The 26,934-nt window shown below is 43.4% G+C and overlaps 1 protein-coding gene across 1 annotated transcript in view; it reads right to left on the bottom strand.

Annotated features, from left to right (window-relative positions):
* The window catches only part of IPPK (inositol-pentakisphosphate 2-kinase), a 30,400-nt gene extending 6,580 nt beyond the window's left edge, over window positions 1-23,820 (bottom strand). The window contains exons 1-9 of the mRNA XM_071550675.1: window positions 23,679-23,820; window positions 10,167-10,214; window positions 6,648-6,743; window positions 5,850-5,916; window positions 3,984-4,105; window positions 3,509-3,598; window positions 2,866-2,924; window positions 2,446-2,518; window positions 1,031-1,310 (exon numbers count right to left, since the gene is read on the bottom strand). Coding sequence (XP_071406776.1) covers window positions 1,031-1,310; window positions 2,446-2,518; window positions 2,866-2,924; window positions 3,509-3,598; window positions 3,984-4,105; window positions 5,850-5,916; window positions 6,648-6,743; window positions 10,167-10,214; window positions 23,679-23,759 — 916 coding nt within the window. The 5' untranslated portion in view covers window positions 23,760-23,820. The remainder of the gene's footprint in view (window positions 1-1,030; window positions 1,311-2,445; window positions 2,519-2,865; window positions 2,925-3,508; window positions 3,599-3,983; window positions 4,106-5,849; window positions 5,917-6,647; window positions 6,744-10,166; window positions 10,215-23,678) is intronic.
* Between the last annotated feature and the right edge of the window lie 3,114 nt (window positions 23,821-26,934).

Genomic DNA, 26,934 nt, shown 5'->3' with positions numbered 1-26,934 from the left:
TTCACATTTAAACAGCTCATTTTGGGCTGCAGAATAAAACACCTGGTATACAACTCTACAAATTACCAAAAATAATCAACACCAAAACACACCCACACTGCAATCTACTCATTTAAGTCCACAAGAGAAATTTTTCATCTGAGTTCTAAGCCACCACAAATTCACTTTGAACAATATCAACTTCTGGCAGAAAGTAATTCAGCATTCCAGCTATCAGGTCCTTTTGTTACATAATATAAAGATATTTGCACTGGTTGCAAGTTCTGTGAAGCAGCTCTTTCTCCAACACTGTAACAAAGCACCAGCAGTGAAAAAGGTCTGCCTCAAAAGCAGAGTAAAAAACATGTTGTTTGTGTAATTAGAAAAACTGGCAGCATCTTCAATAATTAAAGCTTTACAGAATTATGCACTGAGGAATTGCCATTATTTAGCATTTTCCAGCTCTCACTTCCCATTCCTTTTCCCTCTGGCATTCAGATCTCTTTTTACCAGAAGAACATGAGCTGTGCCCTTGCTGGTGAGGGCTGGCAGGAGGAGAGGGCAAGGCAAGAACAGGTGTCATGTAACAAACCAGCCAAAGCAGCCCAACTCCATCACATACAGCACAAACATTCCCCACGCTTTTGGAATCCCTGTGATTGTTACCAGCTCAAACTGGTGTTTTCTTCCATTTGTCCTCTACCACCTCCTGAATTTATTTTTACCTGTCCATAGACACAGTGCTAAAAGTGTTCACAACAACATCACATTAAGGGCAATTATGTACCAGCTACACAGCTCAGAACTCATTTTTAAGTGTCACTACAACTCTGCTGTTTCCATTCTCACATCAGTATCAACAAGCAAACAAGAGACAAAGATCTGAACTGTTGCATCAGACAAGGCTCTGAGCAAACTGGTCTAGTGGAAGGTGTCCCTGCCCATGGCTGGAGGTTGGACTAGTGGGCTGTAAAGGTCCCTTCCAACACAAACCACTCTGTGATTCCATGGACAGGTAATTATTGACAGTGCTTAATAAATGACTCCTCACCATTTCTAATCAGCTCCTTATTAAAAGCACTTGCTTCACAGTAGCTTCGTCCTTGTGAAACGGGAACTGTCTTCATGTCCCCTGCCCTGCAGGTATCGGTGCTACTTAGTAGCGTCATGGTTATCACCTGGATCAGTTCTTTAACAATTGTCCTTGTGCAGTGGGGGCCACTGACCAGCCCGTTGGAAGGGAAAAAGAAAGGTTTTAAGTGACGAGCAAGTTCGTTCCAGTCAGACACACAGTCCTGGTCGTCCTTACAGCCATAGATTAGTTCACCATTCTGAAAAGAAGGGAAACAATAAAAAGTCTTTAGGGCCCTCAGGAAATCAAGTTATTCACATTGAGCTATGCAAAGCATCAGATTTAATACTTTAAGCACAGAAAAATGTTCTTACCTTAACGATCTGCATAGAAATACACACATCTCTCACAAATTTGCCCTCTTAAGTTTAACCAGATCTCACAAGTAACAACCTCTGAACGAGGACCAAAAGTCCCATTTAAATCAAGTGCTACTTTTCCAAGTTGATAAATTGTAAGGAATCGGAACAATACTAGTGATCTGATACTTGGCACATTTTCCTATCACTTCTTTCTGAATAATGTCACGGGTGACAAAGCACCATGTGAAACAACCTTCTTTTACGAGCCAGACAGGCCAAGAGAAGGCTGTGAAAGGGGAGAGAAAAGGTGTGATAGTTACCTGTGCAAACAGAAAAAATAGGACCGTTCATGGAAGTTTAAGTAATTCAAATAGTTTATTTAATACTGGAAATAAATTGCAAAGAGTCTCATTTCCTAGAATTAATCTAAAACGCTCTATAAGCCATCAGTTACTGCTTTGTATTTTTCCTACATGAATGCCATGGAAAGGGAACATTTGGCCTGCAAACAGTGCTCCAACAGGAATCTGAAACCAAAATATTTGCAGCAACATGCAAAGTTCTCCATCTTCTTCCTCCTGAAGTTTTAAAACTTTCATCAGCCTTAAAAGTCCTTTTCTATTAGCTGTTCCTCAGCAGTTCTTTTAGATTAATTTAATTCCCCAGGGCAGCGGTCACAGCACCAAACCTGCTACACCTCAAGGAACATCTGGACAATGCTCTGAGGCACATGATGGGCTTGTTGGGGTGTCCTGCACAAGGCCAGGAGTGGGACTTTGATGATCCTTGTGGGTCCCTTCCAGCTCAGGATATTCTATGAGTCTATGAATTCTGGGAAATCATTACTTATCTATACTATCCTGAAATCTAACTAAGAATTTATCCATTTCCTTCTTTTGTCTTTTGGTGGAGTCCAACAGTGATGATGCTGATTGGGTAGGCTTGAAGTAAGATCTTGACCATTTAGATGCTGAAGGCAAATTGTTTAAAAGCCAAGGCCAAAAAAAAGCAAGTAGAGATTTAACTATTTACCTTAAATATTTTCAAGTTGTTCTGTGCTTCCTGTAGTAAGCTCTTCAAAGCAAAGTGCATTCTCTGTTTATTTCTAGGGAAAACAAAAAATAAAGCCAAGAATGTTTTATCCCAGCTTTGGATGCTCACACCTGGCATGAGCTGAGGTAACTGCAAAGGCAAAATAAACTTCAAATCTGAGTAAGCCAAACAGCTCTTGGGTGCAGTGTTATGCAACAAAGGGCACTGGCACATCAATAAGCAGCTCTGACTCTCAAGACAGATGAAAATAGATGGCACAAGAAATACTCACTGTAAAGGTCAGACAAACAGGCATTGATTATGCTTAATACCTCAGCAAAAGGCACAGTAATCTGAGAAAATCTGCCAAAACCCACCCTGTGTTAGAGATTTGTTTTGACAAACACACAGAATGCTTACCCTGAGAAGAGATCCAACGGGCAGTATTTACTGGGTCGCTTCCATTTTCCGTTCGCTACCTGTGGAAAGCCAGAGCAGTCACCCCACTCTGCCTGCAATTCCTGCCCTCTTACTTCAACAGAGTGCACTCACACCTGGCCTTAGAGGTCCCATGGCATTTAAACCTCTCTGAACACAAAATTCATGAGCACTGTGGGTCTTTCCGGTCATATTTAGCTCAAGTCAAGCAAACAGCATTCACAGAGGGAGAAAGGTCCTGTTAAATCAGGCAAGGACAGCCACACCATTTCAGACTCACAATGGACACCACTCCAGTGAATTCCGTGCCTGTTACAGGCTGTTTGTTGTAAGGCACAGAATGCACTGGGTGAGCTGATCTTGAAAGGAAGTTCCACATCAGAGTTTACCCAATCGCAGCATTCACAGTCCTCAAAGACTCATATTGTGTTTGTTTGCTTCCTGCTTCCCACAGAACTTGTTCCATCTCTCACTAAACAAATTCACACCCAGCAACTCAGCTGTGTATCCACCTACCAGCTTTAGTCATATCAGAGATTTGAGCAAGTTTTAACAGGAACCCAAGCCTGGAACAGCAAATAAAGCACAGTCCAGCAAAAGGGAAGCAGGATGACTTTATAATTACCTTTAGATGCTGATGCATACAGTAACGACACACCTTGTGCTTTATCTCCTGTGAAACATGGCTGGAGAAAGGAATGAAGCCACACTTTGGCTAAAACAAACAAACAAAAAAGACTGTAAAGACAAGTTTATCTCTCCATAGCAATATAAGCACACACAAGATGCAAATCACTCCACTTAAAGGAAAATGTTTTAAAATCATTTAAAAAAATCTAGCACTTAAAAGCGGAATATTATTTCCAATCATTTTAGAGAAGTAAATTATTTTAATTTAAAGGACACAAAACTGATGTTGCCAACAGAATAGTTTAGTAATACCTGGGAATTTCCCCAGTTTCAAAAGATCAGGAATTGGAAGAAGGCTGACAGGAAAATGGTGAGCTCTGCCTTATCTGCTGCATTCCTTGAACTGCTCTGACCAGGGTGAATTAAAAAATGCAGACCAGCCCCCAGGAGGACCCTCTCCCCTGGCCCACCTTGATCTCTATGCAGAGGATGGGCCGGTGCTCAGCCAGGCGGTAGCTCTGCGGCCTCGTTAGGTTGGGAAGGCACATCGCGTACCCGCTCAGCGTGTCCATGTCCTTGTCACAGCGACACTCTGGGGAAGCAAACAAAAGCCAACACAAACAAGAAATCAGGTGTGTGGATGTTTGTTTACTCTGCAGCCATCTCTTTTGCCAGGTGGGGTGTGGGAACAAACCTGGAAGCGCAGGACACACAGTTTGGGAGGCTTTAGCCAATTATGCACTTGCACAAATTTGCCCTCCCCATTATCAACACCCAGGGTTGAGTTTCCTCAAAACTGTCCCAGGCATATGGAGTGTCCCAAGAGCTGCTGTTTAATGGCCAGCTCCCAGCTCATCCCAAGAAAGGTGAGGCCTGAAACAGCAAGGAAATGCATTGGCCAACAACAGGTAAAGTGACTTATTGGTGTATTTGTTCAGAGATGTGATCTCCTGTTTGCTTCCTGAAGCTTCATGAACTACCAACCCTCATCTGTGAAAACTGGCAGGAATGCCATAAACTTGAGGCATTATTTAAAAAAGGCCTTTAAATAACCTCTCTCCATATGCATCCTTTGGGACACAAGGTCTGTGAAAATTTAGTTCCAAGTTAACAAGAACCAGACTCCTCAAACTGCAAATATCTGTGTTACTAAAGAGAGAGAACACACATGTTCTGTTACAGTTTTGATTGCCAAGAAAAATGCCCATTCTGAAAAAATACACATTGCATAGAAAAAATAAATCCCAGAAACTGAAGCCTCATTAGGCACCAGTCTGCAATGACTTGCTGCACTTCACCAGAATAAGCAAGAAACCTTCTGTCTCCAACAAATACTGGGGTTTGATTTCTAAATTTAAGCAAAAGTAGATCCACCTTCCCAGCTGAAAACCACCTGCCAAATCAGAGAGACCCACAAATATGAAGTATTAGAGAAGCACCTTCATATAATACTGAAGGAAATTCTTTCCTCAAGGTTTGAAAAAGATTGCTGTTAAAAATGGATGGTGAGATTTGCTGTTGTAGAGCACCTGGACAGCTCCTCACAACCACATTTCAATCCTCAGCAGCTGTGGGCACACAAAGCTTAACTTCGAGAAATACAACTAAATTCTATCATTCACTTCTACCAGAGTATCATTGATTTTCTGACTTTTATTAGACAATAATTACCTTCCTCACTTATTTCTGTCACTGTGGAACTGCTTTTCAAACAGGTGAGGACAACTCAACAATGGAGAGTGTCCTGTACTCACTATATGTAAATTAATTCAATTTTTTCCTGGATTAAAGGAAACAAAGCACTCGCTACAATACTTTGATTTAATGCCACATTTTTCTTCAAGGGACTTTGCTTCCAGAGGAATTTCTGGCCCTTCTCAAGGACATTTGAGAACATAAGATGAACACGTCATGAGGGCCCTTCTCTTTGCCCATTTCAGAGCTCAGCCACACAGGAAGACCATGCACCATGTGCTGCCAACTGTGACAGATGACACACCACATTCTGCAGCACTTCCCTTCACATCGAGCACCTCACAGGTTGCCAAACTTCCAGTCTTGCAGCATGTTCCCAAAGGTTTCACAAGGTCAGCACACTCTCTCCTCACATTGTCCCCATCAATCCCCCGTGTCCAGGGGACTAGAAAAGCACAGCTGTTAATTCCAAAACACATCCATTTCCATTTTTTCCACAACAAACTTTCAACTTATCATTGTCTAAATATTAAACATGGTCCCCTTATCTTCTGAAATATAATGGTTTTTTGCTTTAGAACAAAGGAAACTGCTTTACAGCTTGAGGAATCCCCCTTTTTAATGCCATTCCTGGTACTTACCTGGCCTCTCTGGCTGGATTTTCAAACAGAGCTGTCTTATGAAGTCTAAAGGCAGTTGAATAATTTCCTATTAAAAAAAAAGAAAATGTACTTCAACACAAAAGTTACTACACAATTTGGGGGGTCTAAAATGGAATAGCAAAGGTCAATGGGTGTTAAAAGCACTACACTAAACTCTACAGTCAGCAGTTTCTCCCTCTAATTAACTGCAGACCTCTACCTGCAATCACATGCAGTACCTGCTATAAAAACTAAGAGCTAATTTACATGAGAAAGAGCATTTTCAGTGCAAGTTTAATGTGCACGAAGGAATCTGCACCATTTTATCCTCTTCACAAGTGAAAAGGTCCCATTTCCTCCTTCTATCCTACCCTTTCAAACAGAACTGTGTAACTCAAATTCCAGGCGAGTTCTAACTTTCCCACGCAGGTTTCTGATGTTCAGTGAATGAGATCAGGGTGCCCTGAACAACAGAGTGAGTGGCAAGGGAAAAGGTTACCTGTGACTGCATGGAAACTTCAGCCATTTATATGATCTAGGTTTTATCCTTTGTTTTAGAGCCAGTATAAAAGTCCTTCTTACACACACCTTTCTTCCCTTATGTAGAGCAAAGAAACGACCACTCTTTCATTAGTAGCTTGACGTAGCCAAACCATGGAGAGAATCCAACCCTCTCATCAGCACAGGGCAGGATCTTTGCTCTCATCCCAATGCTTCTTGTGTGTGTACTCAGTGTTCCCCCAAACACTTCAGTGTTTACAATGCATAAGCCATTTATTTTAAGAATAAAATATTTACCCCGTGGTGAACATAGTTCTCCCCAAAGAACTGCTTCATCACATGTTTGCCAAAGTCTACGATGTTTTGCAGATGGCGTAGTATTTCCTCTGAAGTCTGGAAGACAGAAACGTGGTCCTTTAACTCTGAAATAATGATAAACAACTCTCTGGAACACAGAGATATCCTAGTCAGTGATTTAGCAAACAGGCTAATTGCTGAGCTTGGTAGGTCGGTGCACACTGAAATTAAACAGACACATCAGAAGTGCTACATTTGTTTCCCTACTGCTGCCTCGGGGGCTGGGATAAACAGAAAAACAGCCAGGGAGGTGATGACTCTTAAGTTTCAAGGGAAAAAAGGAGAGAGCAAATTACAAAGGTGGGAGAGGGGGAGATTACTCAGGGTCTGCTCCCTGACCATTATTCTTAACTCAAAGAATTCTAGTAGTTCGAAGAAGTGTCCAGCAGGCCCTCCTGCCAACAGCCGGAGCGCAGGAGAGGTTTGGAGCATTACAAAGTATCTCCTGGAGAGTGGGAACAAAAGGCTCCTGGAAAGTCTGAGTGTATCACAGAACTCACCATGAACAGGTACAGAACTTGCCATCTGTCCCAAATCCTGCCCAAAGAAAAATCTTCCTATAACATCATCCTCTGTTAATTATATGTTATGTGTCTATAAGGAAACTCCAAGTTCTTCTACAAGACAAAAATGCCAAAAGGCAGAAAGGAAGCAGGACAGGGACATTGGAGCAGTTGTCCAGCTCATAGGAGAGGGAGCAAAGAAGCCTTACAGAATATTATCCCATTCCCAGCACTCCAGCACACTCTGGATCTCTGCACGGTGTTGTAGTGTTACAACAATCTCCAGGCTCCCCTGTACTTTTGTAACATAAAAAACCCCCCACTTAATTCCCACATTGGGATTAGGTGTGTTCAACTTTCTTTTCCTTCACTATGTTAGAAAGGAACACAAAAGCAGAATAAGAGAAAATAAAATGCTGGAGGGCAACACTCAGATACTGACAAAGTCTAGAGAAAGGAGGAAAGGCCATATCCAACACAAATTATAGATGTTACAGGGAAAAGGAGACTGTCACTGACAATCTTACTGACTTGGCTTTACAGTGCCATCACAACAGGGAGATTTTTTTCCACAACATCATTTCCACCATTTTCATAAAGGCCAGGACAGCACTGATTATTTAAAATGCTTGGCAAACTGTATATGGAGTTGTTCCTCAAACAACTCTCCCTGAATCCTTTTAAGAGAACCAATAACCTCAGAGTCTTTTCCCAACAGGCAATCCTGAGTCTCAGAACCAACACACACTAAGATGCCTCAGTAACTTTCTCACTCACACTCCTCTGGTCTGAAGAAAGTCAGTTAACTCTTTGTTCATTAGACAGGAATAAAGATTACCCCTGAAAACCATTTTGTCCTCTGTAATGTTGGTATGTGCAAGTTTGTCCCAAAACTGATTCTCCAGGATTTGTTTACTGACCTGAAGATAAAATATTTAGTTTTCTGTTCCGCTCCAAGAAAAAAAATGATCTTTTAAAAAAATAATCACCTGCAAAAGTAAATATATTCAAATTACCAAGTCCTCTATTTAGAGGAAACTGTATCATGAACTCCACACAGTCCCCATAGCAAGGCAAATGCAGAATGCTGGAGCTGGGCACAAGCCTTTATTCCTCATGTTTCACTATCCCAATCCATAAAACTATATGTAATGTCAGAGTACTCTACAGCAGTATTATCAGCCTCACTGCTGTAGTGCTCCTGGCTTCCTTTGCCACTTTGTAATACTCTGTCAATTTTTTAAAAACGATTACTATGCAACAATCTCTTCCAACTTAAAAATTAAAAAAAAACAAGTGTTTTGTCTTCTTAAATAAACTGCAACAGACTGACTTTATACTTAAAGTTGTGGTCTAGTTCTCCCATGCTGTATTAAAAATTGAGATAAGCACTGTTTCCTTTGTTGCAATCCACTGGGCTCTTCCCTGTTCTTGTTAACACTCTAAACATTATTATCTTGGGCTTTTACAGAGGCACAAGATACATTTTGAAACCCTGCCACTCACTACAGGCGGCTCAAAAACCAACCTGAATCATACTTCAGTTTTACCAGACTTGTTTCAAGTAAAACAGGAGCAGAAAGGCCACCAAATAACACACACATTTATTGTGTTCACGGGTTCTTGCCTTCCTCTGCTTTATTCTAGAAACGTTTACTCTCTCCCTTGTTAAACTGAATGTTTTCACATTCATCCTCCTGATCTAAAGCAACAAAATGCCCTGTGTTTTCTTTACATTCATCCTTGTTTCTTTTTCCCTAAAATTAAGCACATAGCCCTCAGCTCTCAGTAGAGCCACAATGCTTTTTATATTCTCTCATCAGAAAAACCTCCCACTGCCACTGAACCTCACACAGCCGTGGTTCAGGAGCTGCAGTAACTCCAGCCATTCCTTTATCTCGCAGGTAACACACCCTAAAGACTTCTCTTGAGGTTAAGGAAATAAAAGAATTTGAACCTTGTGCCCTCTTTCCTTATTTTTTTCCTTGGAACACTGTGTTTGCCCTCCTCTACCTTTGATTCTTGATCATTATTTATCCCTAGGCAGTTAAATGCCTCCCTGACATCCGATCCCGTCAGATCTCGGAAGCTAAGCAGGGTCAGCCCCGGGTTAGTACTTGGATGGGAGACCTCCTGGGAAATGCCGGGTGCTGTAGGTTCTAGTCCTGAGGAATTCACTGGCACCGTCCAAGCTCGCTCGGCCGTGGCAGATGAACCTCAGAACTTAAACGGTGGGGCCAGTTCTGTGCACGCTGAGCCTCACCTAAAATCCACTGCGCAGGCTGGAAGGGCACACCCACGTGGAGACAGCCCTTCCCAAATCTTCGTTCGCAAAGCCGAGCCACACACACACTTTATCCCTATATAAAGAAACCTAAAGAAATTCACTTCAGTTCCTTCTCCAGCAGAAAAACCTTATTCTACCATCCAAGAAACTGCAAGACAGTGCCCTGCCATGTTCTTTTTGCAACAGCCAGGACAGTAAACCCACTCACTGACAAGGGCTATTTCATGTGTTTGTTCAATATCCATGAATTTTTAGCGACTCAACAGGTGGTCAACAGCAGACCTTTACCATGACACCAGTCCTGAGCTGTTCCTGGTCTGTCCCAGCTAAGAACAATCAATTAAAAAAAAATCATTTACTCCTCAGCATCCCATCCGTGGGTATGGTACACCAGCACTGTGCCACAGAAAGCTGTCCCTTTAACACTTGGCAGCCTCACACCCTGCCCCACACAGGGGCCTTGGTCCCAGCACTCACACCATCTTAGTTACATAAGACAACCTCAGATTTCCTCCTGTTGCCAAAACCCCTGAAACACAGGCACATTTCAAAACATCCCCTTATTCTTACTCCTGCCAGTCACAGTTCTTTCAGGGGTTTCTTGTTTCTGCTCACACCAGCTATTGGTTTACCTGAGGGCTTTTAGCAATGGGACATGTTGGATCTTACCTTGTTCTGGTTGGGGGGGGACTTCAGGAAGCGCAGCACCACACAGCGCTGGGGGGAGAGAGCAGAGAGCAGGGTTTCATTAGCATTTCATCATTTATGAACAGCACAATTGTCTCATTCCCCAACCCACCCCTCCAAGAAACTAAGGGGGGAAAAAAGGATAATCAAGATGGGCATTTTAGATGGTTATTTCAGTCAACTTGAAATCAAATACACCAACTGAAATCAAACACACCAATGTCTGTTGCCAGCTTTGCCATCAGTTTAACGAGGCTGCCACTCTGCATTTCCAGTCACCAAGTGCACCAGGGAAATGCTGCCTTAGAATAATAGAACAGAATCACAGAATCGACTGGGTTGGAAAAGACCTCCATGATCATCAAGTCCAACCCTTGGTCCAACTCCAGTCCCTTTACCAGATCGTGGCACTCAGTGCCACGGCCAATCTCACTTTAAAAACCTCCAGGGATGGGGAATCCACCCCCCTCTGGGCAGCCCATTCCAATGCCTGATTACTCTCTCTGCAAAGAATTTTTTTCTGCTCTCCAACTTCAATTTCCCCTGGCAGAGCTTGAGCCCGTGCCCCCTTGTCCTATTGCTGAGTGCTTGGGAGAAGAGACCAACCCCCAGCTGGGCAGAACTTCCCTTCAGGTAGTTCTAGACAGTGCTGAGATCACTCACAGCACTGCTCTGGAAACCTGGGAATGCACAGATGGAACCACCCTGGCACCTGTGGTCTTTGGGGACAAAGAGAAACAAGACCCACTTCACTTACAGTGTCAGCACAGCATCACAAAATCTTACAGGGACACTCAGCAGCCTCCAGCAGCAGCCACACAGCTGCACTTACAATCACTCTGCCCTCTTAGTGCTAAACTTCCACAAACACCCAGCACAGGGACAAATGCAGCAGGTTTCCAAGTGTTTTACCTTAAAACCACAGAAAATTCACTACTTTGTGCAATTTTTATGATTTTTATACATAACAATTCAAAAATCTTCATATTTTCAAAGTACACAAATTCTAAAAATATCCTTAGCCTTTATTTTTAATAGTTTAGATTAAAATATCTCATAATTAGGCCTCTCTCCTTAAACCTCTTATGTGTCTTCCATCACAGAAGTCACTTGAAGTATCCTTCTCTCAATAAAACCTTGCTGAAATTTAACCACTACACTTTAAATATACTTTAATATAAATATATTTTAATATAAAAATATTATAATATAAATATTATAATATAATATTATAATATTATATTATAATATAACTATTATAATATTATAATATTAATATTATAATATAAATATATTTTAATATAAAAAGAGACCTTTTTATATTAAAATCAAATCTGGATGTAGCAGTAAGGAACCTGAAGCCTCACCAGGCAGGGCTGTGTGTAACAGAGCCCTGCTGAGCCTGTAGCTCTGTGTGGAGGGTGTTCTTCTTACAGTGTTTCAACCATTTGGATCTCCTGCTTTACTTATTCATAAGCAAGTGGAACAGTGATGGAGTGATGTGATTTTCCCTTCTAATCCACTCAGAAACATGACTCTGTGACCTCTCAAGGCTGATGTAGATATTTATCTATTAATCAGTTTCCTGCCAACAGGTTCCAAGCACTGCTCGAAAACTCAATGGCTTTCACAGGACTCACAATGTATTTGTTCATTACAAGTCATTTCTGAAGAGGGACAGTGTGATAAAATGACCAAAACCATGTGTGGGAAAAGAAGAATGTGCTGCCTGTCCAAAAATGTCAAAAGGAAACAGCAACGTTCAAACAAAGCTTCACAGAACTACAGATGCACTTACACCAGTCACCCCACAGTACACCTTACTGAGGCTTTTACATGATTAGAGCAAAACAAAACCCAACAAAAAACACATTCCAAAACAAAAAAACAAACCTCAAAAAAACCCCAAAATACTGCCTTTTGGGGGCAAGTTTTCACTAGATCCATCCCATTGTGTAATTCAAAACACAGTTACACGAATACTCTGCCGCAGCACCAAGTGAACCCATCAGATGTCAGAGATGCCAAACTCCTTCAGAATTATCACCACTGAAAATACTGGCCTGCATTTTCGTGCTATTGCATTTCTGATTCACTTGACTGATTCTTTACTTGGAAGTACTGTGGGTGGTTGTTGCCATGAGGGTTTTTTGTCAAGTTATCTTAAATGCCTTAGATTTTTTTTTACATATATTTACAGAATGAGCACTAAAGATGTCCCATGCTCGTCTGTATGCACAAAAATGGCCCAATCTAGAAGGGAACAGACCTCTGAAGAGGTTGTCACTACCACTTAGCACTTGGAGAATCAGATCAATTGTTATGGAAAGCTCAAAACAAACACAGCAACAAGGATACCAAAACTCGTGTCTCTGAAAACACATCACAGCGCTGTAAGCAAGAGTTTTCCAGAGGAGCACTACCCTAAGCCACAGCGTTTTCAGACCCCAGCCTGAAGCTTATGGTCCCACCAAGAAAAGCAAACACTTTTTTAGTACCGAATCACCAAACAATTGTTTGCTTAAAGCATAAGGAAGTTAATCATTGCCAATAAGGAGACAAGCTGTGGGAGGGACTGAGAAAACACTCATAGAAGTTGCTGGCATCACAGAACGACGGGGATGTGAACACACAGAGCTCCTGTCCTCGTGTGTCCTGGGAAAAAACAGTGCTGGTCTTATCCCCCAAAGCGTTACCTGCAAGAGTTTCTCTTACCCAAAGCAGTTACTACAGCTATTACTTTAATCTTACTCAGTAAAATCCAAAAAACAAAGTAATCCTTAGTAGCTCGGCCAAAATATGACTGGCACCAATCCAGGTACTTTGGATTAGGCAGCAGCATTATGAAACCAGGATAAAAGATTACATTTATTTCTTTACAGCTTAATGTTTGATAGTGACCTTATTTTATGACCTCACTGTCATATAATGCCGGCCTCCTGAACGGGAAAGTTTTCACAAGTTAAACACAACTGGAGCAAATCCATAATCTTGTATTGCCCTTCAGGGAACAGCCTCGTTTGCAGCACTGAGGGTTGTTTTTTTTCACGTTTCCATCTCTTGCTACATTAGTAACAAAATCTGCAAAGAGTTGGTGGCAGTGAAATAAACAGAATAATTTGTATAAAAACAAGCTCAACTGCTGGTAATATTGTTTAAAATTATGGAAAGGTGCATTTTCCTTCTGTGGTTACCACCCAAGCTCACATGAGTTCAAAATAAAGTTCTTTACAAAAATACAAGGAATTAGCCCGTCCAAACACAAAGCCTGGGAAACATCAACTTCTCTTTTTCCAAATAAGCAGGTTCACGTCATTTGTTATTACTGCGTTATTACTCTAAACAGCACACATTAACTGCCTTTGTCTGGAGGCAAAGCCCTGCCCTGTCATGTCCTTCTGCAGCTGACAGGATTCCCATCTAGTTCATTACCAGCTTGTGTTCACATAAGCAAGATCTGCTGGTAGGAAACAAGACACTTCGGGAAGCAACTTTTAAGTCCCAAAAGGAACTCCACCTCTCTTCCCACATCCCTCATCTCCCTCACTCCACACAGTCTCATAAATTCTGGCATCTAAAAACTCGCCAGTATTTTTGCGAGCACCGTCTGCAATTTTACATCACAAAGTCACCTACCTGTGTCCTACCTACACCCTGTGGTTCGAAAAGGCACACGATATACAAACAGAACAAGAAAACCCACATTTCTCTTAAAAGTTGCCCACGTAAAAGTTACAAGGTTGCAGTCAGAAACATGCGGGAAAACACTCTCAAAGACCGGTAACAAATCCTTCCTCACGATTAATTATTACTGTACCGGTTTTTGCAACAAATGAAAAATATCACCAACCACTGCCAAAGGAGAAGATAAAAAGTCCAATACTTTTAGAGAAAATAGTGTCTGTAAAGGCCCATGAATTTCTTTACACAGTCAAAACTGGTTGTCCAACTCGGTGGCCTTTGATGACACTACAGAGCTATCTAAGGGTGCCAGACCTCCTGCCACCACTGTGGCCATTCAACACCACCCAGTCACTGTGGGTTTGTGGCACTGCACAGCAATGACACCCACTGAAAGTACATTCTATCTACATTCCAGTCAAAAGGAGGGCGGCAAACTGAATACAGTGATATGCAAATACTGATAAATGACAGTTTCAGTGGTACTCAATATGTACCATGGAACTGTTTTGCTGATGCCAAGCTACCCCCTGCAGCAGCAAACTGGAGCTGTATGACCTATATGTCAACCAAAAATTATTCTGACCGTTTTAATTCCAAATCTGCATTTCACAGTGCCTTCAATTCCATCTCTAGTTTGAGGGATTTGAACAGAAAACAATGGTTTTCTATTCAGAAAATGCAATTTCTGGGAAGAAGAAAAATGGACAAAGAAGTGTCATATGCATATCTCAGAAAAGACAATGCCACAGAGGAGAGTTCCTCCTTCCGAGAACTTATAAAATTCAGGTAAAACATGCCCACCATGCTGCCCAGGCACTTCAGGCAAAGCTTACCTTGGTGATACTCAACACCAGCCATTTTTAAAGGTCTCCTCATCCAGGAGGATGCTGTGCAGTGTGGAGGGATACGAGGGATGCAGACAAACTAAGTGCTAGAAAATTTTGCAGGTTTTGAATGAAGTACACATGGCAGTATTGTATACAACTGTTGTTTTCCAACCCAGTTTTGTTCTGCATAAGGTGGATAAGATCACACAAACAAAGTGAGGAAATCTACATTTCCTGCCAGTATGGAGGAAGTTTAGTGATTGCTCACACACAGTGCAAAGGAGCATTCAAAAATCAGAACAATGCTTTTTTTATTCAGCATAAGAGTCCTTGAATAACAATGTTTTTATGTCTTTACATGAATAAAGAATTTCTGGCATAGCACCTGGCTTGACACCATTCAATATGGCAAACCATTATTTGAGAGCAAACCCCCCATGATACTTGTTTCCTCCAGCTCACAGTTTGCATCAGAATTCAGGGGTTCATTCCAATTTTTTTTCCTGCTTGGTTATGATCTCGACTCCCATGAGAGTTCAGCACTACCTCAGGTTTCCCTTTACACCTAAGCTTTGTATAACCATGCAATACACAGATGGTACCAATTCCAAGAGAATTTAATGACTGCACTTGCCAAGAGTGAGAAGGAAATGTCTGCCCTTCAGCCAAGCCAGCTAATCAGAGAACCTGAAATGATATCAAGTGATACACCCACTAGTACGAGGTGGAAACACACACCAGGGAGAGAACAGGATGAATAAGCCCATTGATGGCTGGCCCTCAGTACATCAGCACTGTCTGGTAACACAGCACTCAGCCCTGATGTCCTCATTGTCAAACACAAGGAGAAAAACAGTCCATAACATTTAACAGCACATCGAATACCTCATCCATCTGTCAAACAGGTGAGTGGTACCAACCAGAACACAAAAACACGCACTCAGCTTCCTTCCTTTAAGCTGCCCCAAAGCTCCCGCTATCAGCAACAGTTCCCAGCATGAGGCTGCCGTGTCACCCGATGGTGTGCTGGGAAATCAGGCGTTCCAGGAAAGTATTAATAGGGAGGGGAGGAAACAAAGAGGCAAAACAGTAAGAGGGATAAAAATGAGGTTAAGTAATAAAATGGAGAGTTAGAAAAAGTTAATAATTCCCAGCATCTGGAACGCCTCAGCTAGAAGACACCTAAGCAAGCCTTGGGCAAGTGTTTCATAGAATCACTAGAACTGATTGGGTTGGAAAAGACCTCCGAGATCATCAAGTCCGACCCTTGGTCCAACTCCAGTCCCTTTACCAGATCATGGCACTCAGGGCCACGGCCAATCTCAGTGTAAAAACCTCTGCTCTCCAACTTCAATTTCCCCTGGCAGAGCTTGAGCCCGTGCTCCCTTGTCCTATTGCTGAGTGCCTGGGAGAAGAGACCAACCCCCACCTGGCTGGAACTTCCCTTCAGGCAGTTCCAGACAGTGCTGAGGTCACCTCTGAGCCTCCTCTTCTCCAGGCTAAACACCCCCAGCTCCCTCAGCCTCTTCCCACAGCACTTGTGCTCCAGTCCCTTCTCCAGCCTCGTTGCTCTTCTCTGGACCCGCTCCAGCCCCTCAATCTCTTTCCTGAACTGAGGGGCCCAAATTCAGTGGCTGTTCCTTCCTGAGCAAAACCAGGTCCGGGAGGACAGTCCAAGGAGGTCAGAACATGGTTATTAAAATATTGCAATATACCAAGGCAAAGAAAACAGCCACTGAAGGGTTGGGAGGGAGGAAAGAACCAAAGGAGTGAATAAAATAGGCTCTTAGACTGAGCCCCCACACAGCTTTGGGTCAGCCAGGCTACTTTACCCAAAGCAACCAACCCATGATGGCTGTCGAGTGAGGGCAGATACAGGAGCAGCACAGAAAAGGCACAAAAACTCCACCATCGCTGCATTTACCAAGCACTCACAGCAGACAAAAAACCTGCTGTTAAAACAACAACTTGATCTCATCAACTGCACAAGAAAGACATTCAAGTTTGAGCTCACACAGAACCCAGACGAAAACAAGAGGGTTTTTAATCAAGGCCAACCCACTCCCAAGCTTGACTGCAACACTGGGATTTATTTTACATTTTCACTGGATATGGCCCTCAGCATTCTCAAAAGTCACTCAAAAAAAGAAAAAAATAGGCCTAAAGCAGAGTTTGAATTTCCAAAAGAGGGTCACCAGAAGACAACTCTGCTCCAGCACTTATTAGCAAATACAATACCTCTGAAAAAAGCATTCTGGGAGGAGGAGAGAGGTATTGTTGCTGCAGTTAAAAGACCACTGTTGTGTGGCATTAGAGTATCAGATCCCAGCACTTGCAGTGTTTGTGTCTCTCACCTCCATCCACACAGGTGCTGTTTTCTCTCCTGCACCTACAGAACTTACTGCACTTTCATGATTAACAAAGTTTTAATTGCTGCCTTTCTGCTCTCTCTCCTCCCTACACTCAGCCCTGTTACCCGGGGCTCCCTTCTCCTCACTCTGTGGAGGACACTGAACTGCCCTGCATTCAGAGTCTTCAGTGCACAAACCTGGGAAAGCTGAGGGAAAAGTACATTTAACTTCACTGGTACAACATGGATTTGAAACTCCAAGACGGAATTAAAATTCTACAGAGATGTTGACTCGAGCTGTTGACATTTTGGGGAGGAGGGGGTGGGTCCAGAAAATGTTCACAGCTAATCCACAAAATTGGAAGTGCTTCCAACTTTTAGTTCTTCTTTAGCACTAAAAGCTTTGTAGATTGTGTTCAGGTAGAACTAGTCCAATTATTTATGACATCTACAGGCACAGTTTAGCCAAAGAACCAAATAAAAACAAATAAGAAACTGTCTTTTTTACAGTGAGTTCTTATATTATGGGGGTATTTAAGTATCACTTAACCAAGGTTAACACAAGGAAATGGCAAGTGCAGTGCTCACAGTAAAAAATGAACAGTTCATAGAGGTGTCACAAAGGGTCCCAAATTCCAACTTAAACGGGTGATTGCCTCCTGTTTTTCACAACTTAATTGCTGTTTACACCAAGGCAGAAATCTCTTCCTTTCTTTTCCACTGATGACACACCCTGATTGCATACTTGGCTTTTTCAACTGGTTTTCATCGCTGATTGTTTCAGTAAATTGGGGCAGAGGCTCCTCTACCTGTCTACAATAAATAAATAAACACATCAATTTTAAGAGTCAAAAGCAATTACAACTAAGAAAGGTGCAAATATATTATCTTTAGTCATCAAGCTGCCTTTCTGTCCTTTTGCCTAGGTAAGTAAAGGGAGTGCAGGTGCGAAGTTTTTGCTAAATACTCAGACTGTTTAGATATGCATATGCCCAAAGAACACAATGCTGGAGAAGCCAGGTCGAAGAAATGCCCCATGAAATAGAAAAAAAGAAGTAACACACACACAGAAAAAAAAAAAACTAAAAAAGAAACAGACAGAAGAGGCAGAAAACTCTACAGAACCAGAGGCAAAACTCCTCCCTATATTACATCATTCCCAAATTCATCAGAAGTAAGAATTATCACAGGTTGGGAATGTAAAGCAAACAATCTCCTTAAGAATACAAAAATGTTTAAGTTCAAGTCTTTTCCACTAGTCAAAATAAAATTCAGTAAAATTAAGTTGTATTTTACCTTTTCTTGGAATGTTTGTCTGTGAAAGAATCAAGAGTCCAGAACTTGGCCATATTTTAAATCAGAGCAATATTCAGAAAAGGCCGTTGTTAATAAATATTGTATTTATAACCACAAGGAACAACAACCAGTTTTTTCAGTACTTTTCCCTACCTGAAGACCCTTTAATACAGGAATCAGCAGCCTGTTCCATATTTCCTTGAAATCAAGACATTCACGGGGAAACAAACAATCAGAACACACCTGAACACAATCAGAAACCAGAACACAGCTGAACCAAATTCGCTTTATAGTCAGGGGTCTGGGATTTCTCAGGAATGACTAGGAAGCTTGGAGGGGCAATCCTTACACACATTTCAACAGGACAAAACAGATGCAGGCAACTCCACACAGAAAAACAATAGAAGAAGCAGGACATGCACGTTTTTGGACTTGTGCAAAATGACATCTTTGGAAAAAGCAACTGTGGTAGTGGAGATTCTCTCAATAAGACAGCTTATGAAGTGTGTTTGCTGAGAGTGGAAAGCTCATGGTTGGGATGACGAGGTAGCTGCAGCTTCCTTCTGGTCTTGTTTGGCAGAAGGATCTCAACAAGACAGCAATTAATGATCAGCATCATCCCTTTCTGCAGCTACCTCGTCATCCCAACCATGAGCTTTCCACTCTCAGCAAACACACTTCTGTCTAAATTTACAATCCTGTCCTGTCTTCAAGGAGTTTATTGCAGCAAAACTGAATGAATTGTCATTATTCTTAAACTAACCAACCAGCCACAGGAAAACTATTTCGTGTTGCAAAAGCACTAATAGGAACAATTATCTACCCTGATTTGACAAAGTCCCCCCCTCATAAATACAAAAAAAAAACAACAAACAAAAAGTCCCTCTCCCTCATATGCAGAAAGTGACTTTCTGCACACACTTTGCAGCCACCATAATGCAGCTGCCACCAGAAGCAGAGACAGATGTAGTGAAATCAAAGACTGCTGTTTAAACAGAAGACACTCCTCTCTCCCAGCACCTCTGCTCTCTACAGCCCCCTACACACTCAGAACAATAACTGGGAAGGATGCCCGTGAAGGCAGCACTGGGACATTCTCCATCCTTACCCATAGGTCTTGAAGGAAAAATAAAATACCACAGAGAAAAGACAGGTATTGTTCACTTACTACAGGCACCAACTTTGGGAATCTTCTTTAAGTCTGATTACCTGACTAGACTATCTGGTCCAACCTCCGTAGCTCTGCTTCATTCCCCTTCTCCATCTACCCTCCTTCCCCCTTTCCTATTTCGTAACCTTAGGGATCCTCTGGAGATGGTTTGTGCATCTCTAATTACCCAACGATATCTGCTGGGGCTGCAAACATTGCCCAAGACAAGAAGTAAAAGATCAGTAACAATCAAGGCACCTGAAGATACAACCCACGACCTTTCGCAAGCACACACCAAGATTTCACTTGACCATCTCACTGAATAAAAAACAAGCCGGGGGGAAAAAACTCCTATTTTCTTGTAGCACCTCCCTGCAGACACCCTGAAACACAAGGTTAATGCTCAAATGTCTTTTTAAATGAAGTTTTCGGCTTCCACAATATCCCAGCACAAAGAAAGTGAAACGAGGCAGTGATGCACCGGATGTACAGAACTCATCTCCCAAAGCAAAAACTGGAGGTTTCAACAGAGAGGAAATCCAAGCCATTATTTCTAGAGTTGCTTACACTACTTTCTACAAACATCTACTGAAGCTTTTTGAAATGAACTGTTAAGTGTCCTCATAAGAGCAAACAACTGATTAAAGCCCAGAACTCCAAAGGAGGATTTCCAGCTGACTTCTGAAAAACTAAGGATCTCCACCACAGAAAGACACAACAGCTTATCAGGAGATAACTGTGCTGTAGCTGTTCCTCTGAACCCTCTCTACTGCTCGGAGTAGGAAGGCTTAGCCCTCCTTTGAAATCAGAAGCCAAATCTGAAGCAGAAAGAAAAACACTCCAATAAACCCACAGGGAATGAGCAGCCTGCTCTCTAAGGCACAGGAGGGCACGGGCGGGCACAGGAGGGCACAGGCGGGCACAGAGTGGGGCACAGGAGAGCAAAGGTGGGCACAGGTGGGCACAGGCTGGCTGTGATAGTGGCCTGGTTGGGGTTTTGTGGAGCTGTGTCTGTCCTGAAGCAATTTATGCATCTCTGAGGCAGCAACTACAACAAGTAATCAGACAATTCACTGAATGGTGTGAAGGATGGCAAGCATGTTATGTGAAGAGCACACAGTGAGTCAATCACAAATTCAAAATTACAACTGATGGACAGTGATCATACAGACACTGCCTGAATGGTCTGCATTTTTTGTGTATGGCCCAGGCATCTTTCCCAATGTCTCACCAACACCTCTTAGAGCTACCCAGCTGTATTTCTCAATAAAATCATGAAGAAAGAACAATATCTGTTCATTCCACCAGAAGCACTTCAGCAGGCTGCAAAACCACACAGAGGCCTCTTGACCACAATTCAGTTTCAACTTGAGTTAACTTAATCACAGCTGAAAAAAAAAAAAAAATCAGGAAAAGCTCTGTCACCAGAGAAATCTGTACCATAATTCTGTACATCTTCTGGAACTTCAGATTCACCAGAACTGAAACTAAAAATCCATGAAAGCAGAAGTTGGAGCATTCATCAAGCAAGCACACAGCTCCAGAGATAACAATGGAAACTAGAAATGCTTGGCAAGCATTCCATCTTTACTCATCAGATCTCTGTTTAAATGCTGAAGAACTAATTAAGGTAAGTCTGTAAAACTATCACTGTAAGAAGAGATGTGTTGACTAGACCATGTCCTGCCTCAGGATCCTTATCCTCCATTGGATGGGTAAGAAACAGAGATGCACTTGCAGTGATTTCAGCAGAGGCCGTGGGAGCACAGGGAGACTCCCGTCACCGTTACGCTCTGCAGGATTAATAAACAGCAAGAGGACAGAGGACTGACAGCACTTTGACAGAAAAACAGGGCATATTCCATAGGATGCCAGTGTCCCACTGCCAGCCAGACCTTTGTCTGTACGCCCTGGAAAAGCGGCTGCGTGCGGGGCTTATCAGCCCATCGCCAGCAGAGCTCTTTGCTGAGCATGTGACTTTTCCATGACCAACTTTTTAATTTGGGTCTGTACGAGCTCTGCACTAACAATGCCTCACACATTCACGCCTTAAAGGGCCACGTACAGGGAATGGAGCAAACCAAGGAAATAAGCAGAGTCTGGAACACACGAAAGCACCCTGAACTGATGGCTTGTGCCCTGTTGCTCCTGCTGTCCATCCTCAAAGCCCCGAGCAGGAGTGTCCACCCAGGCTGCCTGCCCAGCCCAGACCACACACCCTGCGTGCTGCAGACATGACCTTGCACAGGGCTGTTATCAGCACTCCAAGGAGTGGTCCAGAGGGCAGGAGTCCAAACTAAACACCCCGGACCTCACTTCATGAAAGGCAAGGCAGCTCATGCCCTCTTCTCCAGAAGGATAGAGATTAATTTTTGGTTGCTGTTTTGTCTTTCGAAACTTTTCAAATTTTCCAGAAGAAGCAATGAAGAGAAGTTTAGACCTGCAGCTCTCGGGATCAGCTTCCTCATCGCATTCCAAAACACCCCTACACATCAAAAGGGAGAACATGGAAACAACAAACACACACAGCTCCACCCCAGCCTCTCACATCTGAGCATCCATTCACATCTCCCTCACTACCACATCACCATCCCTCCTACTGGCACTGATATTCAAAAAATGTGAACTAGAAAGGTACAGAATGAAGCACGGACAGTCAAAAATGGAATTCACTGTCTTAGTTGTGTGTGCTGCTGTTCCGTTCACACGAACCTGAGAATAACTTAACACCAGATCACGAGAACGATGATTAATCATGTAAGCATGTCCTGTTTGTAAGAGGCACAAAGTAACAATCAGCATCTAAACAGCATTTTATAGGCTCTGAGTTTACGAATTTGTCATCAGAAGACACAAAGCTGCAAGATGTAAAGTTTACCGGGTCACAGCTGTCTGTAAAGGAAAAATCATATCTATTTCACTTTATCTTAAAAGTTCTAGCATCTTGTTAAAAAGAGAACTGACACACTCAGCAGCTATTCTGAATCACTGGCACACTTCCTCACTTTCCGTATCTTTAAAGATATCACAGTTACATCACTATTAATCCATTACGTATCCTGATTCCCGTCATCCAGTGACTGAGTAGTTCCTAATCTGCCTTTCGCAAAGCTAAAATGTGACGGTAAATAAAATTATACATATTCTTCTTGTATCAAAAACAGCTTTCAAAAATATTTTATATAAAGAAACCAGAGTCACAGAAATGCCCCTCCTAAAGGCTGGAGAGCACCAAAAGATTTCCAGCATTTTCTCGGGCTTGATACTTGTTAATTTTTTTTACATCTAATTTATACAGATATCAGAAGACTCCAGTATTCTCAGTCATTCATTTAGATGTTATCTAAGGAAACAGCTGTCAAGATTCAGCTCTTGCTATTGATCTTTTTCTATATAAAACTTGCATTTTATCCTTCTGGCTTTACTGGTTTTAGATCTATGGAGCATCAAGAACATTCTGTGGCAAACCCACACCAGCTTTTAAAGTGAAATACAAATACATTTTTAAGGTAAAAAAAAGTCTCAAGCGCTTTTTAGAAAAAGAATAAACTCCTTGAAGGGACACGTATACAAATCTAGGGAGTAAATAATACATACGCACGGAGGACACACATACTGGGACAGTATAAACTGGCGGACTCTGCTTGATTGGATTTATCTTCACTGAATTACTGCTCTAAGTGCTGAATCTATTTTGCTGCGTTTTGTTTTGTTTTTTTTAAACAAAACACCCCCAAAAATCCCAAACATAAACAAAAAGCTCAAAAGCGCAGCCCGGCAGGTCGGGGAGGCCGGGACGGGTCTCAGCCGGGTCTGTGGCGGAGCCGACCCCGACCCCCCGTCCCGAGCGCGGCCCGGTCCCTGACAAAGGGGAACCCGCCCTGCCCGGCCGCGCTCCCATCACTCCGCCCGCACCGGCAGGACGAGGGGAAGGGGAATGTGCGGCACTTTCCGCACAGCTCGGCTCGGCTCCGCCGCGGCACTGCCCGGGCACGGCCCTCCCTGACACCGCCCCGACCGCGCCGGGACCCGCGGAACGCCCGCTACCCGCCCTCCCGGGCCGGGCCCGATCCCCCGGCATGGAAAACTCCTGCGGGAGAGAAAGGAGCGCGGGCTGCGGCGGGGCCGAGCGGCCGCTCCCGCCGGGCCGCTCCCCTCCCGTGGGGCTGCCCCGCCGCCCCCCGCACCTGGCAGTGTGAGACGACGAGGCTCTGGTTGCCTTCCCCGTGGTACTTCCATTCATTCTCATCCATCTTCCCCACTTCCATGCCCGGCCCGGGCCGCGCGGAGGGCAGGAGGAGCAGCCGCCGGCCCCGCCGCCTCACGCCGCCACCATCGCGGCTGCGCCGCCCGCGGGAAGGCCCGCCCGCCGCCGCCATCTTGGGGCCGGGCAGAGCGCCGCGGGCGCCATGGTGGGGCCGGGCAGCGCTGGGGGGCCCGCGGAGGGGAAGGAGCGAGGGAGCCTCGGGCGCAGCTCTGGGCAGCACAATACAGAAAAGACATTAAGGCATTAGCGGCCACAGGTGCGCCATGAGGACGGCGAAGGGTCCGGAGGGGAAGCCGCGAGGAGCGGCTGAGGGGTTTTCAGCCTGGAGAAGAGACTGAAGGGAGGTGTCAGGGCTTCAGCATCCTCGGAGGGGAAGCGAAGGGACAGGCACTGAGCTCTTCACTCTCGTGGCTGCTGAGAGGAGCCGAGGGAACGGCTGGAGCTGTCGGGGAGGTTTAGGATGGGTATCAGGAAAAGGCTCTTCCCCCAGGGGGTGGCGGGCACTGCCCAGGCTCCCCAGGGCAGTGGGCACAGCCCCGACGCTGCCCGAGCTCCAGCAGCGCTCGGATGGAGGATCCTCTCGGGGACAGGCTGGGATTGCTGGGGGGGTCTGTGCAGGGCAGGGGCGGGACTTGGGTGCTTCAGGAGGGTCCCTTCCAGCTCGGGGTGCTCTGTGGTGCCGTGGTGCTGGTGCCCAGGTGACACCCGGGAGTCGCTGCCCCTGCAGCAGAGGCTGCACACGTGGTCACACACGCAGAGCAGCGGAGCTGTCCCTGTGGGGCTGCGTTTCACGGAATCACAGTCAGTTAGGTCAGAGAAGACCTCCTAGGTCATCGAGTCCAACCTATGCCCAGTCACCTCCTTGTCACCCAGCCCACGCACCCAGTGGTTCCTTGGACACCTCCAGGCCTTCCAAAGTCTCTCCAGCTACATTTTCCAGCTGTGGCTGGTTTCAGTGTCACAGGTGTTTGCTCTTGCAGTCCGTGTGTATCTGAATAGCTTTGTGCTCCAATACAGCAGGTCAGTCAAGCACTAATACAGATATTACAAGCAGAAATATGAAGATCTGTGTAATATTCTTTAAAAATTAAACATTAAGCTGTTTTCCTTACACTTACCAATCCCATCCCACCCCATGTATGAATATACACATACAGGATGTGCAAGGAATATAAAGCAATCTAAAGATCCAAACTCCCTATCACAAACACAGGATTAAATTCTAGAATGCTTAATCCAGTAATTTTTATATATGTCTAAATGAGTTTTGACCACAAACAGTGAAACTAATCCTTCAATGACCATTTTAAACAATCCCTAAGAGGCCTCTGAAATCCCCCGTTTTCTCTTCTGGTTCCTCACAAGGCTCTCTGTGACTGTGGCCAGACTGACACATCAGGAGGTAACTCACACTTGCAAGTTTTCCTCTGTATAATTTGGGTATTACCCAAACTTCACTCTGTATTGCAGCCTTCAGAAAACAAAAATATCAAAGCAAAGCAAACTATGCCTTTTTAAGAGAGAGAGAGAAGATGCACCTAGAAGGCTGAAAATAAAAACTGAATAAATCTGCAATGAGTCACTGATCCTTTTTTAAATGTGTGTGGTGCGGTAACTCAATCACTTATCATCCAGTTTCACTAGAACTTTAAAAAATAGGAGTTAAACAAAATATATGCCTAAACACTCATAAGTCTTTTCCTTTTTTTTTTCTTTTAAACACCCTATAGGTGCTTACATGAAAAAAGAAATCCCTGTTCCTTTGGCATATCACTAGATATGAATATATAAAACATACAAGAATTAACTATTCTGTCACTCAGGACTGTAAGATTGCAGGTTTTATGATACTTGCATTAAAAATAATTGTACTTAAATAGTATGTGGACACTTACTAGGGTTGCATAGAGAAATACAAAGGCAAATAATATCAATATATTGTTTTGCAATGGCAAAACTTATCTGTCTGAATTTTAAAAGGAACTTTAGAACAGCAAGTTCTTTCATAGTTCTGAAAAATACACACCTACAGAGTTAAAAATAAAGCTGAGGTTCTGAGTGCAAGGGTAAATAACAGTGAGAACACCGATTTTTAACATACCTCTTCCTTCTCTCTAGCAAGTCACTTCCTTCTCCACCTTTACCCCCAGCATTCCAAGGTGCAGAACTGCCACTTGGGCATGTTGTGGTGGTGTTCTGAAAATAAACGGGTAAAACTTGGAAACTGGAGTGACAAAAGCCTATTTAACATATATTATTTCTCCTGCATTATCAGGTTTCATTACTCCTTTCAGGTATTACCTTCAATGTGCTTGGACTGAAATACCTGAAGCTTTCCTGCCATTAATGACGTTCAGGTGTTGCTTTGCTGGAATTCCCCCCGCGTGCCTTGCCAGATGCTGTAACTCCCGCTGTGGGGACACACCTGGATTGCTTTTCATGAGGTGCCTGAGGACTGTGAGCACCGAGCTCAGCGACATCAAAACTCCTCTGGGGAACTCAGCAGACCACCAGGTGTCCTGAGGTATTTTAGGATGTAAATAAGCTCGTTTAAAACTGCAGCAGGAATGCACCAGGTCAGCCTTTTGTTCTACAGCTCCCACTTAATCCCCTCACCATTTCCTTTTTGATGTAACACAAAAAAGGAGCCAGGAGAGCACCACAGGCCTGACATACATTTATTTTCCTCAGAGTCCTATAACTGCATTGTGCTTCATGCCACAATTCCTGTTTCTTGGGACTATTCAGTGTGGGGGATATGAAAAATATATATATATAAAATTAGGGTAAATAATCTATAGACTTTTAATCAGTGGCTACACTATTCTTAACTGTGCAGATATTCTCAAATAAAAGATAAAGTGTCCCAAGATCACAGATCATATGACATTAAGAAGCTTGTAAAATACTGAAGCACAAGACTATTGTCAAATAGATTTGAAACTGAAAGTGAGAAAACAGCCCTCATGCCTCCTTACACCAAGTCAACAGACAACAATACCTCATGAGTTCATCCATCCCAGCTCATTACTCTGCCAAAACCCACCAAAACATGATTCCCCTTCCAGCTCTGAACCTCTGCTGTGTCCTTTTCCCAGGCCACGCCCCACGGCAACTCACATTTGCCATCTCTTACAACTTGTAAGTTCATCAGGAAACAAGAATTAAATGGTGAG

This window comes from Pithys albifrons, chromosome 3 (assembly GCF_047495875.1).
Source record: "Pithys albifrons albifrons isolate INPA30051 chromosome 3, PitAlb_v1, whole genome shotgun sequence".
Taxonomy (NCBI): domain Eukaryota; kingdom Metazoa; phylum Chordata; class Aves; order Passeriformes; family Thamnophilidae; genus Pithys; species Pithys albifrons.
This window is presented reverse-complemented; position numbering and strand designations above follow the sequence as displayed.